Source organism: Zerene cesonia, chromosome 15 (assembly GCF_012273895.1).
Source record: "Zerene cesonia ecotype Mississippi chromosome 15, Zerene_cesonia_1.1, whole genome shotgun sequence".
Lineage (NCBI taxonomy): Eukaryota > Metazoa > Arthropoda > Insecta > Lepidoptera > Pieridae > Zerene > Zerene cesonia.
The window spans coordinates 5,179,686-5,199,393 of record NC_052116.1 but is presented as its reverse complement, the minus strand read 5'-3'; the positions used below and the strand labels follow the sequence as shown (position 1 = coordinate 5,199,393).

Genomic DNA, 19,708 nt, shown 5'->3' with positions numbered 1-19,708 from the left:
TGCCATATTATATTTTGTATAAACTATTCTTTCTGTTTTGTACAATAAAGCATTATAAATAAATAAATAAATAAATAACGCTAACATTATGACTAATTACTGCTTATATTGTCCATCAAGATACAAAGAAGAATGCCAACGTATATTCGAGCTCCAGAATCGCGTATTGCAAAGTACTGAAGTGCTCAGTACAGACGAAGCCGAGAGTTCAGTCAGTGAGGAGTCTGATCTCGAAGAAATGGGAAAGAATCTTGAGAATATGTTGGCGAACAAGAAGACTACGGAACAGGTCTAAAATTATAATTAGTTGATCATCATCATCATAAGTCTAAATCAACGTCAAATCATATGGTTTAGAAATTTGTGTTTCTTGCATAGTTTCCTAAGAAAGTTATTGTTTTTAAATAACAGAAATATGAATTATTTTGAGAAATTGAATGAATTGAAAAAATAAATAAATTTCTTAAATACTTATTAACGAGCCTTGAATATTGGAAACAAAATTTTTACTAACAGAGTAAAATATAGATATTGTTCACAATAGTACAAAAATTAGAAAATAAATAATGATAATCCAAGTCAGCAATGTGTTATTTTTATTCTGAAATAGCTAACATTAGAAAGGGAAGAGGCAGAAAGAGCGGAGCTGAGAAAGATGATTCTCGGACAGTCGGAAAAGAAGCCACAGATAAATCAAAACGATCAACAGTCATCCAATCAAGGTAACTTTTATTATTTCTATTAAACCTTCAATTTGCTTAAAGCATTTCATGTGCGGTAATGGATATATCAAACAAACTAAATTGGAAGTGATAGAATATTTCTAAAATAATTTGCAGATAAGATTTGTAATATATGTATTGAAGTTCACATACCGCCAGATATATATAGATAGAGGACATATACTTTATTGTTTATATAGATTTAATTATTCCAATATAATATGTAATAAATGTTGAAATGATTCCAGGTCGGGTACTTCGTATAGTCCGGACGTTCCGTAACGCATCCGGCCAGCGGTACACACGAGTAGAATTGGTCAGGAAGCAAGCGGTTATAGAAGCGTATACTAAGATCCGTTCTACTAAAGACGACGCGTTCATTCGACAATTTGCTACCATGGACGAGACGCAAAAAGAAGAGATGAAAAGAGAAAAGAGGAGAATTCAGGTTATTTCTATGCTCGTATTATGTTTTGTTTAATTTAAAAGAAGCATCTAGAAATTAGAAGTTGAAAAGACTTAAGGTCTTATTTAGGTTGATTTTTAACGCAATTTTTTTTATTGTGTTGTTATTTTCATTTTTTTTCAAACGTAACAGCGCGCGTGGGTATATGAAAATGAATGAACACATCTCTTCTATCGTTTTTTAATTCTTTTTTCGGGATGCATAAGTAGATAATCAACTCTATAAGTGTTAACTTAAAAGATGAGTGGTGAGATGGTTCGATTTGAAGCAATATATTTTAATTTACAGTTTGTATATAATTAAATTCAAAAAATCTTCTCTTAAACAGGAACAACTCAGACGTATCAAGAGAAATCAAGAACGAGAAAGGTTGGCGGGCAATGCTTCAGTGCCCGGCTCTATTGGCGGCGACAGTGAGTGAATATTATTTTTCTATCCAAACTATATTATATGTCTAAATATCTATAACAACAAAATATGTTTATTCCGTTCTTTGACTAAAGCTACTTTCTATGTTTTAATTTGTAAGTGATTTTCTAGGTATGAGCATGTCATCAATAGGTGACGTGGGTTCCGCGTCTCCTGGGCTCATTCCTTTGGGACAGATAAAACAGGAGCCCGATCTCCACACACCATCACGACGTCGCGCTAAATTGAAACCAGATCTGAAATTAAAGGTAACTTTTTCTACACTTTCCATAACATCTTACTTAAAAATTAGTAATTATTTACGTGTAAACTATAGACAAAAGATTTTTATACTGCAATTTTTTTTGTACAGTGCGGCGCTTGCGGTCAAGTGGGACATATGCGTACGAACAAAGCATGTCCATTATACACCGGTGGTGGAGGCCCATCGTCACCTGATCGGGATGAAAGAGACATTGAGCCGGTCGATGAGGATCTCACTTACGTCGAGGGCACTAAGCTCACTCTACCCTCGAAGATAGTTAAGGTAAGTTTGTTGTAGGTTAATGAGTAAAATTTTGGTGGAGTAGTAAAACTAATTGTTTGTTTAATGTTTAGTTTCTTAGCATTGAAATGCTTTATAAATTACCACCCATGATCCCGCCACAGTAATCGAATTTCTTCTACTCTTTCGGTTTTATGTGCATAAGGGGCACCCCACGCCATCTATTGAGATGATTAAGAACCATCACAACCAATGCGAAACATTATTTCAATGATTACAATATTGTATCGATGGAACGCGGCCTTTTTAAAATAGATGGCGTGGGGTGCCCCTTAGGCTCATGAAACCGAAAGAGTAGAAGAAATTCGATTACTGTGGCGGGATCACGGGTGGCCGAGAGGGTAGGCGTTGCTACGGTTTGGCAAAAACGCGGGTGCGAATTCCGCCTCGTGATAATTTTTTTCTGTTCTTTTCTAATTGTTTGTTTCTTAGATCTTATTATAAATTGCTTAAAATATTAGCTACAACTACTAATTATTCATCAGACAACATACGTGATTCAACCTTGAATAGGAATGTCGATGACTTTCGATTATCATTCTAAATAAACGTGTACTTAGAAATCATTCCTGCATATCGCTCTTCCGTAATATTTTGACGCAGTGGTTATTGCCAAAAAAAAAAAATTCATTGGTTTAATTTGGCAGCCATGCACACAACTACTTTAAATGTGCTTCATTTATTTTTAACGTTAATGTGCTGTTTGAGAAATTTGACGATATACGTGGTGCGCAGTCGGCAGAGGAGCTCCGGCGGCGCAGCGGGGGCGCGGCGGGCGCGGCGGGCGCGGCGGGCGCGGGCGCGGGGGCGGGGGCGCGCGCGCGCGGCGAGCTGCGCGCGGCGGGGCGCACGCGGCGCCGCGGCACGGCGGGCGAGCCGTGCGACTACCTGGTGCGCCGGCCCGCCGAGCGCCGCCGCACCGACCCGCTGGTCACGCTCTCCTCGCTGCTGGAGGACGTGCTCAACCACATGCGCCACCTGCCCGACGTGCAGCCCTTCCTCTTCCCCGTCAACCCGAAGGTACGAGGGTGTGTTGGCAATGGAGCCGGTGGGTCGCCTGGATGGTAAGCGCTACCACCGCCCGTGAAGTTTTGGAGAGGCGCTCGATAAATGGTCTGCCGATTTTAAATAAAAGGGCTTAAGAAAGGATTGACGAGAGGAATAAAGAAAAATAGGGTTGGATTATGGGAAGGGTAACGAAAAGGATATGGGCCTCCAGCTCCTGGTTCCACGTGTGCACCGCTTCCGCTTCAGATGCTTTTCAGATGCGACCTTTCGGATTTGCGCTATGAAAGTGCCTAAGGGTTCTGGCGGGCGTCAGTTGAAGTCATGCTGCTCCATTCGAAAAAGTTGTAACCTTACAATCTTCCAATCCGTTCAATTGAAATAGTATATACCATTAGCGGCAAATAGACAACATATACATATTTATTAATTTGCCGAATGAAATATGAAACATTTCAATATGTGTGTTCTGTGTTGAGCAGTCATGAATAGGTCGAAAATAAATCGATTCTTAATCATTTCACATAACTGTATAAACACAGAACTAGCAAATAACTTGCATGGTTGACTGATTGAATTTTCATTTATTCACAAAACATAATCTTTACAATTATTAAGTACTTACATAAAAAATAAAGAAACATAAGACACAAGTTGAAATAAACTTAAAGAATAAAAGTAATGTTCGCTGAATAGATATGATTTTTTACTAAACCTAACAGATTCTATTACGATATTTATATGTTTATAGATGGTGGCGGATTATTATCGCATTGTATCGCGTCCGATGGATCTGCAGACGATCAGGGACAATTTGCGACAAAAACACTATCAAAGCCGAGAAGAGTTCCTTGCAGACGTCAATCAAATTGTGGAAAATTCTAATCTCTATAATGGTATGTTCAGTTTTAATTTCCTTCAACTTTGTTTTTGCATTAAAATTAGCATTTTTATCTGCAAACTAGAAGAACGACCGTTACCACTCATGGTTATTTGCAAAGTTATCACCTGAAAATGCGAAAAGGTATAAAATAATGGAATGGGAAGGGTAGAGAAAAGGATACGGGAACCCGCCTACGTGATATGCATACGCATGCTACGTCACGTTGATCTTTTGTGGACGTGTGGTAACTTCCACATTCCGGATTGACCTGACTCCTGCTGAAGCGTGCTCTACTTCCACACAGCAATCAAACAAAATTAAATAAAAATATAAAAAAAAAAACATATTTGTATTATAATTTTTCCCTTTTTAGATGAAAAATTAAAGTGGAATATGAATTAATTGTAATAGACTTGGCGTATTATGAGATACATGTATCACTATGAATATAATGTAATCATGCATGTCGCATTCAATAAATCAGTGTATATTCAGAATTTTGTGTGTGTGAAGTGATTCCAATGCCTATACGATTTACGCAATTGTAGAATTACCATAATAGTACACTGTATTCAAAGAATTACAACAATAAATTGTATTAGTACTGAATAGTTGTTAGCTTATATATTTTTATATCAATATATTTCGTTATATTACTTACTGACATGTATGACATAACAATTGTTTATCAATTATTAGGTGCTAACAGTAGCTTGACGGTGGCCGCTCAGCGCATGATGCAAAGATGCTTCGAAAAGCTAGCTGAAAAAGAGGAACAATTTATGAAACTCGAAAAACAAATTAATCCACTACTTGATGATAATGATCAGGTATATAATGGAATATAAACATTTTTTCTTATATTAATTAATCTTTGCGAGATATTCTTAGTACAACTATTTTATAATTATGATGCCATTTAAAGTAAGATTGTTTTAGAGAATGAATTTCTTCTAGGTTGCTCTGTCGTTTATATTTGAGAATCTGTTGACAACAAAATTGAAAATAATGCCCGAGGCGTGGCCCTTCCTAAAACCCGTGAACAAGAAACAAGTGAAAGATTACTACAATGTTATTAAGAAACCTATAGATATGGAGACTATAGGCAAGAAGATTCAAGGTAAATAATATTAAATTTAGATAAATAAATAAAATGCACTTTGATATTTAATTTGATAATTAATATTCCGTTATTAAAAAATACTTAAAGAATAGATAAAACCTATCATGAGGCAGGACTCGAATTTAATCTTACAAATTAGATTATGTTATAATTTCTAATCCAATATATTTTTCGATCTATCTCTATTACCTTATACTAAAAACCCTTTCAATTATCTTTAGTAGTAATTTTTCAAAGTATTAACTAAAAAATGAAAACGTGTAAATTGAAATCTAACATTTCGATTCACTTTGAATATAGAAATCGAAACTAATAATTATTTTTTCATATGAAGCGCACAAATACCACAGCCGCGACGAGTTCCTGCGCGACATACAGCTGCTGGTGGACAACTGTCGCGCCTACAACGGCCCCAACTCGCAGTTCACGCGGCAAGCTGAGGCGATACTTAAAGTAACGCAAGAGTCCCTGGAACAGGTAAATTGTTATATATATACTAACGGTGCGCCCCGGCTTCTGCCGTATTTTGCTTTCGTTTTCGTTGAAAATCCAGCTTTCTAATGGCGAAATTATTTTTTTTATCGGTCCAGTAGTTTTTTGTGTGAAAACATCACGAACATGCACAGAAGATATTATATTCTTGTGTCTTTATAATATTACTAGTTGCGCCCCGCGGTTTCTCCCGTAAGTCCGTATCCCGTTTGATTATCGGTATAACAAGTTACGTACGTACCAAATTTCCTTGCAATCGGTGCAGTAGTTTTTGCGTGAAAGAGTAACAAACATATACATACATCCATCCTCATAAACCTTCGCATTTATAATACTATCTTCGCCCCGCGGTTTCACTATCGGGAATAAAAAGTTGGAAATCGGGATAAAAGTTGCCTATATGTTATTCCAGTTGCCCAGCTATCTACGTACCAAATTTCATTGCAAACAGTTCAGTAGTTTTTGCGTGAAAGAGCAACAAACACACACACATCCTTACAAACTTTCGCATTTATAATATTAAGTAGGATTAGTAGGATATAGTTTAGATAGCGATATATACCCATCTCCGATATATTATTTTAAATTGATTAAGTTGATTATAGACGTGGATAAACAATCGTGTCTCTTGTTAACTTATAACTGAAATCTCCCACAGTTTGACGAGCACGTGAGCCAATTGGAAGCGAATATAGCCCGAGTGCAGCAGAAGATGTTGGAAGAGGCGGACGTATCCGATACGGAGGAAGAGTTGCCGGTTAGCGACGAGAAACGTGGCAGAGGCCGGCCGCGGAAACACAAGCCCACACCGTCTACGTCCACGGATGGTGAGTTTATTGTTGGACTAGCTGTTTCCCGCGGCTTTGAACTCGTGGTTGAAGGATGTATCATTAAAAAGTGAAAAAAAAACTGTTTCAGTGAAAAGTTTTTTTTTTATGTCATTGTCGGGAATGAAGGCGGTACGTCACCTGATGGTTGGCGCTACCACCGCCCATGAACATTTGACGAAGCGTAAGGTCTGCCGACTATAATTTGGAAAGGGATTAAGAAAGGATTGTCGAGTGGAATAAATGAAAGGACTGGGAAGGGTAAGGAAATCTGTATGGACCTCCGGCTCCCCTACTTACCGAACGAAACACATTAGCATGCTACTATTTCACGCCGGTCTTATGTGTGGGTGTGGTACTTCCTCGGTGCGAACTGGCCTGGAATTCGTGCGTGGTGAAACTGTATGTAGTAGTCGAGCACGCTTCGGCTCGACTACTATATACAGTTTCACCGCTTCTAAAGCTTATATCACTCTCTAACTATCTACAGACGTAGAAATCACACCGAAAAATGGCTCAGTTGTGACATGACAAAAAATACAATAATATTGTTATTTAATTTGTTCTTCATTATTCCATTTATTTTACCACATAATTATTATTCATAGTTTTTTTTATATATTTGATGAAATATTATAAAATATACCTGCTTGTTGATGTGTGTGTATTAAGTTGAATTTGTTAAGGGTACACCTAATGCATAGCCATATTTAGTCTATCCTATATTTTTTACACATTGATAGTGTAATATATAAAAGTTATGAATCCTTAAAGTTATTTCATGATTTTGCATATATTTATGTTATGTTGTTATTACAGAAGCCACGCCGAGGAAACGTGGTCGTCCAAGGAAGGATCAAAATAGCTTAGTGGATGGTAATTATTACACAAAATAAAACTTTTTATTAATATGATATTGTAATCATAAGAAAGTGATGTTTTAAATTAATTACATTTTTACAGATTTGCAGTATTCTGATAGTGGTAGTTCTGGGCTGGAAGAAGTGGAGCAAAAAGATGTGGCCGAAACCACGGTGCACCTGCCTGTTAAATCTGGTTAGTATTCCGTTTGGAATTAACTACTCTTACATATTATAATATCTTATCTTTAATACTGTTGTAAATTGTTACATAATAATGTTACAAGTTACAATATAGACGGTTGAATTTAAAAACCGCGCTTGGCTTTAGAAATTAAAACCCGCGGCTCTGGCCGCGTGGTAATAGGAAGCTCCCATGGTAATGAAATGTTTTAGCGCAGTAGCCTAATTATCTGCAGACCCAAATATCGTCGCGTCGTGAAATAAAGACAAACAAAAAAAAAGTTTTTTTTATTACGTTGTTTCTTCTTACGTTAAATAACTTGATAGTGTGTGTGTGTGAGTGAAAGATAATGCTATATAACCACAACATATACAACATACAATATATTCGATCGGTTCTTAGTGATGATTCCAAAATCGTTTATCATTAATATGGCGTTTATATATTTATTTATTACCAGAAGACGACCCGGGTGCAGGGCCTAGTTTCAATCCGGCCGATTTCCCGATCAAACGCGAAATACCGGACGAGCCGCCGCACGCTTCTGACGAGTTGGTCGACCTGGATCAACATAGTATGGACTATACATATCCTATTAAGGTATTTTTCTTTATTATATTAGAGACTCTTTTAGAAATTTTACACTTTTTCTGTCTCCCCGTGACACCCTTGCTGTAAAACGTTTGAAACGTCAGGTAATTTTAAGAAAAAATCGCGTTTAAAATCCGTTTAAAAGTTCTTTAATTTCCAAACGTTTAAAATACTCACATAAAAACAAACAAGAAAAAAAAATTTCCCGCCTCGTGATCATAAAATTTTTTCTATTCTTTCAAAATTTCTCAAGAAAATGGCTATATTTTTATATGGTTGTATAAAATTTGCATTTCAAGCAATGATAAGTTGATACGGTGCATGGATTATTTGTGTCAAATCAAGCGCTTACACAATTTTTTGAGTCTATTTTCTTTGTTATTTTCATTTGTATTCACATTAATTATATCCAATTGGTATATTATAATGAATTGTCTTGTATAGGAGGAGCCAATAGAACCGGACATGAGTATGGAGCCCCCAATGGACTTGCCAGGCATGTCCGGGGAGCCGCCGCATTTCAAGGAAGAACCGCTAGAGAATTGGCAGGTGTGTCCCGATTGGTTTTTTCAACTGATTTCAAATTGTTTATGCTCATATGTTTTCGTGCTCGCGATTATATATGTTGATGCAATCTTATTCGTAATATGCTTGAAAATTAGAAGTGTTTTGTTTTGTTGGGTTGATGTTATTCTTTGTTGGTTGAAAGGAGACATTGGTTATAAACAAATCGCCTATAAAAAGGTCGCTAAAATGTCTTTGTATACTTGTAACGTTAAAAGTCTATTGTATCGTTCATTAGAACTGCCTAGTATACGCGTTTAAAATAAATTCCTTATTTACAGCCCGATCCTGCAATACAAGACGACTTACAAGTCACGGACAGTGAGGAGGAGCCGGAAGATGGACTGTGGTTCTGAAGGAGCTTCACTTGTTGCAAATATTATGTACTTGCATATTAAAATAGTATTTTTTATCAGATTGTTGAATAAAATTAAGTAAAACTAAAATAAATTAAGATTAATTTTCTACGAACTTTTTATTCACGTTCTTTTTGTTTCGTATATTTTGATTATAATCGCTCGAAAATTTCATCACTATATACATATGAATTCCGTAATGGTGTTGTGTTTTGGTGTGTGCTTGTGTGTTGTGTGTGTGTCTATTGTCATCCATCCTATTATAAATCCTATTTCCTATTATATGTTATATACTTACATCAAAAATAAACTTTCTATGTAATCTTTTGTGTTGAGCACTTTTCGAAACGACTCCTGACACAGTACAACACTGAAATCATTCACTGTATTTGAAGAAATGTACATTTTGGGGTACCGATGGGAGATATTTCCGTAATTAAATTTGTGGTATAGAGGTTCATCAAGTGAGGCCTCATTTATAAATTGCTATATAAATACCGATGTATGAAGAATAAAAGTCAAGAATACAGGTAGGTTTAATGTCGCCATAGCAAAAAACGAAAAGTTATTATTACAGTGTTAGTACAATGTTATTGCTTCATCATTATCCTCCGGATTGCTGTAGGGCGACATTAAAATTATCTTTTCCGCGAGAATTTGCGTTATCTTCCCACAATAAACGATAAATCAAGTCACGCGTATGTGATCTAGGCTTTTATTTATACTATAACTACATTTTAGTAATAAGTCATGAGGGTACCTACTGTATTATCGATAAATTAAAAATATTTTTTTTGCATACATTATTCTCATGAAAACTTTATTTATAAGATTTTTTCAAGTACATACTATTATCACGGCTAACGGCATAGCGCGTTTTATTTAGTTGATACGATGTAAGCATTCGTTTGGGTAAAATTGTTAAAAAAGGATTACACGTGTGAATATTGTATTATTATTGTAAAAATTAGTATCCCGTTTCTAACAATCTCCAAATCGCGGGTAAGCTAACTTATACAATGGATTTCCTTTCAATTGATTGTCCTCTGTTTTTTTTGTAACAATTTATGTAATATTCTATAAAAAAAATATTAAAATTAGTTTTTATTTAGAAATTAAAGACTTCGTTTTTATTGTTTGGAAATATAAATTCTATATTAAATTAAAATTTATTTTATTTTGGTGGACATTATGACGGTAGAGAAAACGAAAATAGATATAACTATATTTATCAACAACAGCGTATGAAACTAAACTCTGTATAAAATATTTTATCTGCAAATTTTCTATAAAGGGTCTGTCCTTGAAACTTCAAATAAAAGACTAAAAACCGCTTAACCGTAATTAAATATATTAATAATTAAGTTTAAAATCTAGGTGGTTGAAAAACAGATGTCTTTTTTATTGTACCTAATAATATATCATAAAAAATAGCTGTTATAGGAATGGCAACTACAAAACAACCCTTCAGTATGTATGGTAAAATTATAAATCTACGGGACAAAAATCAATTACGGTTTTGTACAGATTTCGATAAATCTATTGTAATTAACAGCTTTCAAAGAAGGGGTTGGAAGGAAGTGAACCCCCAAAGTGATTGGAATATATATTGGTCCAATACAATCAGTTGCAGAAACATTTTCCATTTAGAAAGTGGCTACAGGTTAAATGACAATCAGCTAATTAACCACTTTCCAAATCATTATGAATTAGTACGCAAAGATTTGCTCGTAAAAAATATAAAACGTTACAGGAAAGAATTGGAAAAAGAATGCAACCCTCTTGCCGATAAAACCAAAATACAACTCCCCGATGGCAAGGTCATCAGCCGCTATTTATATTTAGATTTCATTCCCACGACATACATTTTACCTACGGATTACAATATATTCCTCGAAGAATATAAGAAATCACCACAAACAACGTGGATTCTGAAGCCTTGCGGTAAATCTCAGGGAGCTGGAATATTTTTGATAAATAAACTATCGAAATTGAAGAAATGGTCCCGGGAATCAAAAAGATACTTACAACATCAACTTACCAGCAAAGATACATATGTTATATCACGGTACATAGATAATCCGCTTTTGATCGGGGGAAAGAAATTCGATTTGAGGATTTACGTTCTTGTTACATCTTTTCGCCCTTTAAAAGCTTACATGTTTCGGAACGGATTTTGTAGATTCTGTTCGTTGAAATACGACACGAGCTTAACAGAACTCAATAATATGTACATTCATTTGACAAACGTTAGTGTTCAAAAGCATGGAGGAGATTACAATAGACACCACGGTGGCAAAATGGGAATACAGAATTTAAAGCTCTTCTTGCAAGGAACTCGCGGTCGAGCAGTCACCGAGCAACTTTTCGAACAGATACAATGGTTAATAGTGCATTCTTTGAAAGCAGTAGCTCCTATAATGATTAACGATCGACACTGTTTTGAATGCTATGGCTATGATATCATAATTGACAATAATTTGAAACCGTGGCTCATCGAAGTCAATGCGTCGCCATCAATGACTGGAACGACTATTAATGATAGAATATTGAAATACAATTTAATCGAGAACCTGTTGTCCGTAGTCTTGCCACCAAATGGAATTCCCGATACGCGTTGGAATAAATGTCCTAGTTCTGAAGCATTGGGTGATTTTGAAATACTCATAAATGAAGATTTTCTGCATAAAGATACAGAGAAGGATTTATATCAAGATTCTAAAAATGTAATGAGGAAATAAAGTTAAAAGAAAATTTAACATTTTAATTTTTATTCTATTCATAATATAAATGTTTCTTTTTTGTTATGATAATTACGTTAAAAAATGTAATAATTAAATACATCTATTGTTTGAATCGATGATACTTATTGTAGCGCGAATTCATATCTTCCCTTTCAATAAGCTCCTCATCAATTAAGACTTCGAAATCTCCTAACGCTTCTTCGGAAGGTATTTTATTCCACCTTGCATCTGGGATACCGCCGGAAGGCACAACGACTGATACGATATTGTCAATTAGTTTGTACTTTAAAATTCTATCATTGTGAGTCGTAGATTGCAAGGAGGGGGATGCATTCACTTCGATCAACCATGGTTTTAATGCACTGTCAATAATGATGTCATATCCGTAACACTCAAAGCAATGTCGATCATTGGCCATCACAGGGGCGACTGCTTTAAGAGAGTGCACAATAAGCCAATGTATTTCAGCAAATAGCTTTTCTGTCACAGATCGGCCACGCGTCCCTTGTAAGTACAAACGGAAATTTTGTATGCTCATTTTGCCACCGTGTAGACTGTTGTAATCCCCACCGTGTTTCTGCACACTGACATTTGTTAAATGTACATACATATTATCCAATTCAGTGACGCTTGTGTCGTATTTCACAGTGCAAAATCTACAAAAACCGTGTTGAAACAAATAGGCTTTCAGTGGGCGAAACGATGTCACCAAAACGTACAACCGCAAGTCAAATTTTTTACCTCCGATCAAAAGGGGGTTATCAATATAACGTGAAATAACATAGCATTCTTTACTACTCAGCTGTGGATGTAAGGGAGTTTTCGCCTCGCGAGACCATTTCTTGAGTTTTGATAGCTTATTTATCAAGAAAATTCCGGCCCCTTGAGATTTGCCACAGGGTTTCATAATCCACGTACTTTGCGGGGACTTTCTATATTCCTCTACAAACATGTTATAGTCCGCCGGCAAAACGTAAGTAACGGGTATAAAGTCTAAGTGGATGTAACGTGTAACAATTTGTCCGTTCGGTAGAGTGACCTCTGTTTTCTCGGCTAAAGGATTTCCTTCACGTTCCAGTTCTTTTCGGTACCGCTTAATGTTTTTTACCAACAAATCTTTTCTTGACAATTCGTAGTGGTTTGGAAAATGGTTTATCATTTGGTTGTCATTCATTCTGTATCCACTTTCGATGCTGAATATATTGCGACAATTTTGTGTAAAAGACCAATAGAAATTCCATTCATCTTCGGGGCCTACTTGGACCCAACCCCGTCGTTCGAAGTTGGTCATGATTACTGATTTTTCTAAATCCGTGCAATAAGTGACTCTTTTCTCCCTTTCGGGCGTTGGCATCAGGTGTTTGTTGTGAGCGGTTGGCAAGTTTTTTTTATTCTCCAGAGCCATTTTATAGACGGTGAAAATTAAATAGCTTTAAGTAAACGAACGTATAAAAAATTAAATAAATAATATAAAATTACAAAACATTTTTAGCAAGATGTTATTCCATTATATGGAAAAAAAAGCTTTCGAAATGTCTCTTTAACATATTTAACAGATAATTATTATCGTTGTTAGGTAGTCTATGCTTCTATAAATAAATTAACTTTCTAACTAAATACTTTTTACAGATGTATAGTTGAATAATACATATTTTTTATACAAAATTTAAAAAAATAATCCTTAATGCCCACAACCACACAACAAAGTTTTGTGTAACCGCGTAGTAATTACATATTTCAAAAACCGTGCATAATGGCGCAAGAAGTTGCGAATTAACGATTTATTATTAGCTTGCCATAAATAAGTGTGGTTATACTTACACTTAGCTAACTTACGCCATTTAATAGTTTCAGCACGAGCTGTAAGCTAGGCATAACCGTTTTCGAAGGCTGTGCTAGGTTCTCCAAAGTTCGCCGATTCATTAATACGTGGAGTTCCGGTTCTAGGTAATGTTCTCTGACTTCAGAACTAGCACAGATTGCTTTAATCCAGTTTGGTTATAACATTTCATGTTACCTAGCTCTTAGCCTCGATTTTACTTAGCGGAAACGAGGTAAACATAGTTTGAATACCGGTGAATTTATTATGAACTAGCTATCCACCTGTGTCTTCGTCTGTGTAAAGAAAACCATAGATATTCCTGGGGATTACCCACATGGTTACCCAAAAATATCCTTTTTTGGATTTCAAACGACCTTCATACTAAATTTCATTAAAAATATGTTTTGTGGTGTAGACGTAAATAAAAAAGGAAGGCGGATTTGTTTTTTGCTAAAAATCTATTACAATTTTCCTATTAGTACTTGAGCAATCAACGATCTCTTGAGTTTTAAAATAAGCGCTTTACGTAGAAAATAATAGGATATTCCTAAACACAACGTAAGACACATTTATCATGGACACCGAAATATGAGAATTTTGTATTTTATTAAAACGAACCTTTATTGCGACCTCTTTAATACCCGCTAAGGCCGCGACTTTTACAATTCAATGCGAAAAAGGTCATGGAAATGGACGGGCTTTTAAGATTTTTATATTTTCGAAATTTCCCATCAATGCCATAGAAATTCAGATGGATTTTTACTAATATTATAATAAGAAAAATTTTGCATACTTTTAATGTTTTCACACAAAAACTACCCGTTTGTAAAAAAAGTTCACGTTTTGCAAATACTTATTAAAACCTGCGTCGCATGTTACTCAATTTTCATATAGCGATTACAATCTTGGGAATTTCAATGGCCGAAGGCATGTCCAATTGAATACAATTTCCGCTCCATTACAATTCCTTCGACTTGCGTTGAAAATATTTCATAAATTCAAATCCGATTCATCTGGTATTTTGCGATTCCGCATTGGAAATAAGCGAAGTAAACAATCGTACTCTCGTTTTATTTATACGAAGATTGCAATGTTGTGGAGTAAGTCATGAAATGAAATTTCATTATATTTTAATTTATAACAGTAGAAAAGCAATAAAAATACATAAACGTATCATGAAATGGATTTGAAATGAGGTTAATATTTTTGTTTTGTTTGAATTTTGAAAGGTATGAATAACATAATGTAAAGTATCTTAACTTTTCAAATTCGGCTATAAAAAGATTTATATAATAAATATGACACTTTTTTAGCATAAAAGTTAATTAAACTGTATGGTCGCATGCATAATTCGTGTCGATATTTTTCTATCAAAACTTATAGAGCTTAATTTTGAAGGAGACTAATATTATATTATCTGTGACATTACTAAACCTTCAGATCTACATAGCATTTAAGTGCATAACGCATTTAACGTAATAGTATTTAATATGTGAAATAGTTTATTCGTAAAAAAATAATCTTATTTTATTTATGTATTCTTACAATCTAAATGATGTTTTTAGGGCTCAATTCTAATTCTGGCTTAAGGTCAAAAAATCTTTTAAACGTAATTTAAAAACGTTGACTGATAAAAATGTTAAAGGTTAATGAAAGTATTACTTAATTAACAAGCATGGAGTCTTAAAAAAGATTCGTATAACCATCATCATCAGCCCATATATGTTTCTACTAGACGAAGTGCGGGTTGGCAGATGACACATATCGTAGAACTTTTTCTTCTTGAACATGCAAGTTTCCTCACGATGTTTTCCTTCACCGTTTTAAGCAGTGGTGATGTAATCCACATGTACAGATAAATTGAAAAATCAATTTATTTCCCGCACGCTCGAACCCCGACTTATCGATTTTGAGCTCCGAGGTTCTCACCACTGAGCCACCATTGCTTTAAATTTTTTCTCGTATAACCATATTTAGTAATATCTTTAGTAATATTCCTGATTTTCGTAACCTTCTTTAAAAAAAGAAGGAGTATTTTAGTTCGACTGTAGATTTTATGTTTGTTATCTGATAACTTTTTACTGGGTATTATGCTATTATTATACTTTTTTTTTATTTGAAACTGGAGCCTCCTGTGTGATCCCATTGTACCTCTTATTTTTCAATAAATATGTGTATAGTGAATTACAACTAATACAAAACAGTGCATTTCTCGGAAAATTGTTTCGCATAATACTCTTTTACAAATAGTTCTTTCTAAGTATCGTGGTCGCACAGAATTATGATTAACAGCCGTCCGTCTAAGCGCCGTTACTCATATAGCGCTGTGAAATTTAACCTCCGTAATGGGGTTAATCCACGTTTATAAGTCGTGAGTTATACCGGTGTTTTATGAAACTTTTGCACTATTAAGCGGTGTTGTGTTGCCTACTTAACATATAGAACACTCCAGGGAAGTTATGCTTGTAGCGGAGTGGTGATATTTTTCCTGGACGGCGAACATTAAAATGTAAATTAGCAGACTGCTCGCATAGTGACTACTTATTGAGTGAACTTAGAGGGCGATTTCAAACATACATCGCAGTTTTACTGCGATGTTTCGATCGTATGGACTATTTAAAATAATAATAACTACAGAACGATGAAATAGCTGAATCAATCTCGGTATAACTGTGCGAAATTATCAATGTTTTGTATTAGATATAGGTACAATTCGTTTTATTCGTTTTGTTCTTTAATGATTAATTTCCATGATTTCTTTGATAATTCAAATTATTAAGGATAAGTTTGTATTTTATAATAAGTATTATTAATAGAAGTACAGAATGAAGACAGGAAATGATGATTTAATATTTCGCATGGTGTATACGCACGCATACATCGAGACGCTGTACTTAAATGCTGCTGTAAATATAAAATGCATTGAAGCAATAATAAACTATATATTAACTGCTGCAAGATGAACTAATAAAAGGAAATAAATAAAAAATCAATTCACTCTGATGTTTATTTGATTTAACTCATTTTTCCATCAGGTTAATGAACAAAGCAGTGTTGTGGAAATGCATAATTATGATATTGAAAGATCCTTTATTTATCTAAAGTAGGATATTTCCTTAAATATTAAAAAAACAAAGCGCTATTTATTAGAATTTGTATAATAATGTTTACTCAACTTCTATTCTTATGGCTTTTAATCATGCGCCCAGAACTGTTCGATTCTTCTTTTTCTAATAATTCTTCATCAATAAGCAAGTCAAAGTTTCCGAGTGCTTCTGGACTCGGCACTTTATTCCAACGCACATCAGGTATACCATCCGGTGGCAAAACCACGGAGAGAATATTGTCTATTAATTTGTACTTCATTATTCTATCATTAACTGTAGTTGATGTTAATGAAGGGGACGCGTTGACCTCCACTAACCAAGGCTTTAAAAGATTGTCTATTATTATATCATATCCATAACACTCGAAGCAATGTCGATCGTTCGCCATAACAGACGAAACAGCTTTTAAAGAATGAACAATAAGCCACTGCATAGCTGCAAACAATTTCTCCGTAACTGCTCTTCCTTTCGTTCCCTCTAAATACAAGCGCAAGTTTTCAACGCTCATTTTCCCGCCATGTATATTATTATAATCACCTCCATGTTTTTGCACACTCACATTCGTCAAATGCACATACATATTATCAAGTTCTGTCACACTCGTATCGTATTTAACAGTACAAAAACGACAAAAACCCAACTGGAACATATACGCCTTTAGGGGTCGGAACGATGTTACCAAAACATATAAACGCAAATCAAACTTCTTTCCGCCGATAAGCAATGGGTTGTCGATATAGCGCGATATCACGTAGCTTTCTTTGCTAAGTTGTGGATGAAATGGAGCTTTGGCCTCGCGAGACCATTTCTTTAACTTTGAGAGTTTGTTTATAAGGAAAATTCCCGTACCTTGGGACTTGCCACAAGGCTTCATAATCCAAGTACTTTGAGGCGACTTGCGGTATTCTTCAACAAACATATTGTAGTCAGCAGGGAGGACAAACGTAACCGGAATAAAATCTAGATGAACATATCTGTTTACCACTTGTCCACCATGTAGGGTCACTTCTGCTTTTTCTGCTAATGGGCTGCCTTCTCTTTCCAATTCTTTTCTATATCTCTTGATATTTTTCACTAATAAATCCTTTCTTGATAGTTCGTAGTGGTTAGGAAAGTGATTGATAATCTGGTTGTCGTTCATGCGATATCCGCTTTCAACACTGAAAAGATTTCTACAAGTCTGTGTCGACGCCCAGTAAAAGTTCCATTCGTCGTCTGGTCCGACTTGATTCCAGCCACGTCTCTCAAAGTTACTCATTAGAACTGACTTTTCTAAGTCCGTGCAGAAATTAACTCTGCATCTTTCAATCGGTTGAACGTTTACCCTTCCATACTGATTTGATATTAGTTTCTTAGTATCCGCGTTCATGTTTACCGTATCAAAGTAATGCAGCTTCTTACATAAACATGTTTGTATCTTTGTCTAGGGAGCGCCAACCCGTTTCGAAGTGATTATTGATTAAACATTGCTATGAGCGCCGTTCACTCTACAGTAATCTTTCAATTAAACTTAGTATTACATCGTATCCACTTCGTTATTAAGTTAAATTTCGTTGCATAGATTCAAACAACATGAATTAATCTTATATCTACTGAACAAAGCACGTAACGTCTACGCTTTTGTTAAATACAATACCTAATAATAAACCTACGTGTGTTATGTATGTGTTATTTGCTTTCTACTCATTTACGTCAATTGGCCGATTATAAACATAGCTCTTATTTAAAACATTTGTTTACTTGTACCTTGTACCGAAATTTCCAGCTGACTGATTTTTGATTTTCAGAAGAAAAAAATATCGTTTATAATGATTATTAGGTAACCAATATTGAATGATGTTTAAGTAATATTGTTGTGTTATATAATAATAATAAAATCTTTATTGACATAATAATCTTACAGGTGTAATGTAAAGAAAACTTAGGCTCCGGAACTAGTTAAATACTAACTGTATCTCGTTAAGACACGTTAAGATTACCAATTTTACTTTTGATAACAATGTTGCATTGCAATTGCAACTTGACCTAGTTTAACCAACGAAAATTCATGTAAATAATTATGTACAAAAAAATTTCATTCCCAAATAATTTTAATTAATACAAAGATACATTTTATATTCCACATTCCAATCTTGTTTAACTTCATTAAATTATATTACCTATATATTAAAGTATATAGCAGTGGTGGCTCAGTGGTGAGAACCTCGGACTTCAAAATCGATAAGTCGGAGTTCGAGACCGGGGCGAGCGTGCAACAAATAAATTGATTTTTCAATTTATCTGCACATGTGAATAACATCACCACTGCTTAAAACGGTGAAGGAAAACATCGTGAGGAAACCGGCATGTCCAAGAATCAAAAGTTCGACGACATGTGACATCTGCCAACCCGCACTTGGCCAGCGTGGTGGATTATGGCCTGAACCCTCATAGGAGGCCTGTGTCCCAGCAGTGGGAACATGTATGGGCTGATGATGATAATGATGATATTAAAGTATTAATTTCTATAAAAATATGTAGGTATTACTCGGTAGTTTTCAACATTTAAACTTCCTTTGAGCGTCAGTCCTTAAAAATGTTTATTTTTCTAATGTAAACACCTCTCCCACTTATTCCTCTTAAAAGTAATAAGTATTCTGCACGAGTTTCCAGCGACCGTTCATATCCTCCACATTTAGAATACTTGGTATTAAAAATATTTCTTTCGCAATGTTACTTTGACAGGACTGGTCATTAATTCTAATGGAACACTTGTATATATTTTTCAAATTATAATTTACATAATCAAAAGAACTTTTAAGTCGAAAAGATGCTTCTAATTTTTAAGTTTTCAACTCGTATATTAATAATTATTTATGTAGAGCTGTATAAAATGTTTCTCATTCAAACTCGATTTTTGTTGAGCCTCATCAAAAAAATATAGAATTTATGCGAACGTTTCAAATAAATATAAAAGAGGAAAACATAACCTAAAAGAATTTCCCGGGAA

At 34.8% G+C, this 19,708-nt stretch overlaps 4 protein-coding genes across 4 annotated transcripts in view; 2 read left to right on the top strand and 2 right to left on the bottom strand.

The window, feature by feature from the left end:
• The window catches only part of LOC119832337 (transcription initiation factor TFIID subunit 1), an 18,897-nt gene extending 9,552 nt beyond the window's left edge, over positions 1 to 9,345 (top strand). The window contains exons 19-35 of the mRNA XM_038356001.1: positions 121 to 289; positions 611 to 722; positions 971 to 1,170; positions 1,517 to 1,601; positions 1,729 to 1,865; positions 1,970 to 2,143; positions 2,897 to 3,181; positions 3,918 to 4,062; positions 4,749 to 4,879; positions 5,007 to 5,169; positions 5,507 to 5,649; positions 6,323 to 6,491; positions 7,311 to 7,367; positions 7,455 to 7,547; positions 7,996 to 8,135; positions 8,571 to 8,675; positions 8,972 to 9,345. Of these exons, the coding sequence (XP_038211929.1) occupies positions 121 to 289; positions 611 to 722; positions 971 to 1,170; positions 1,517 to 1,601; positions 1,729 to 1,865; positions 1,970 to 2,143; positions 2,897 to 3,181; positions 3,918 to 4,062; positions 4,749 to 4,879; positions 5,007 to 5,169; positions 5,507 to 5,649; positions 6,323 to 6,491; positions 7,311 to 7,367; positions 7,455 to 7,547; positions 7,996 to 8,135; positions 8,571 to 8,675; positions 8,972 to 9,046 (2,383 nt within the window). The 3' untranslated portion in view covers positions 9,047 to 9,345. The remainder of the gene's footprint in view (positions 1 to 120; positions 290 to 610; positions 723 to 970; positions 1,171 to 1,516; positions 1,602 to 1,728; positions 1,866 to 1,969; positions 2,144 to 2,896; positions 3,182 to 3,917; positions 4,063 to 4,748; positions 4,880 to 5,006; positions 5,170 to 5,506; positions 5,650 to 6,322; positions 6,492 to 7,310; positions 7,368 to 7,454; positions 7,548 to 7,995; positions 8,136 to 8,570; positions 8,676 to 8,971) is intronic.
• A 1,146-nt stretch (positions 9,346 to 10,491) lies between these two features.
• LOC119832491 (probable tubulin polyglutamylase TTLL1) lies at positions 10,492 to 11,787 on the top strand. The gene has a single exon (XM_038356156.1). It carries the CDS (start codon positions 10,492 to 10,494, stop codon positions 11,785 to 11,787), a length of 1,296 nt encoding a protein of 431 aa, XP_038212084.1.
• A 103-nt stretch (positions 11,788 to 11,890) lies between these two features.
• Positions 11,891 to 13,195, bottom strand: LOC119832572 (probable tubulin polyglutamylase TTLL1). The gene has a single exon (XM_038356240.1). It carries the CDS (start codon positions 13,193 to 13,195, stop codon positions 11,891 to 11,893), a length of 1,305 nt encoding a protein of 434 aa, XP_038212168.1.
• A 3,588-nt stretch (positions 13,196 to 16,783) lies between these two features.
• Positions 16,784 to 18,095, bottom strand: LOC119832490 (probable tubulin polyglutamylase TTLL1). The gene has a single exon (XM_038356155.1). It carries the CDS (start codon positions 18,086 to 18,088, stop codon positions 16,784 to 16,786), a length of 1,305 nt encoding a protein of 434 aa, XP_038212083.1. The 5' UTR covers positions 18,089 to 18,095.
• Between the last annotated feature and the right edge of the window lie 1,613 nt (positions 18,096 to 19,708).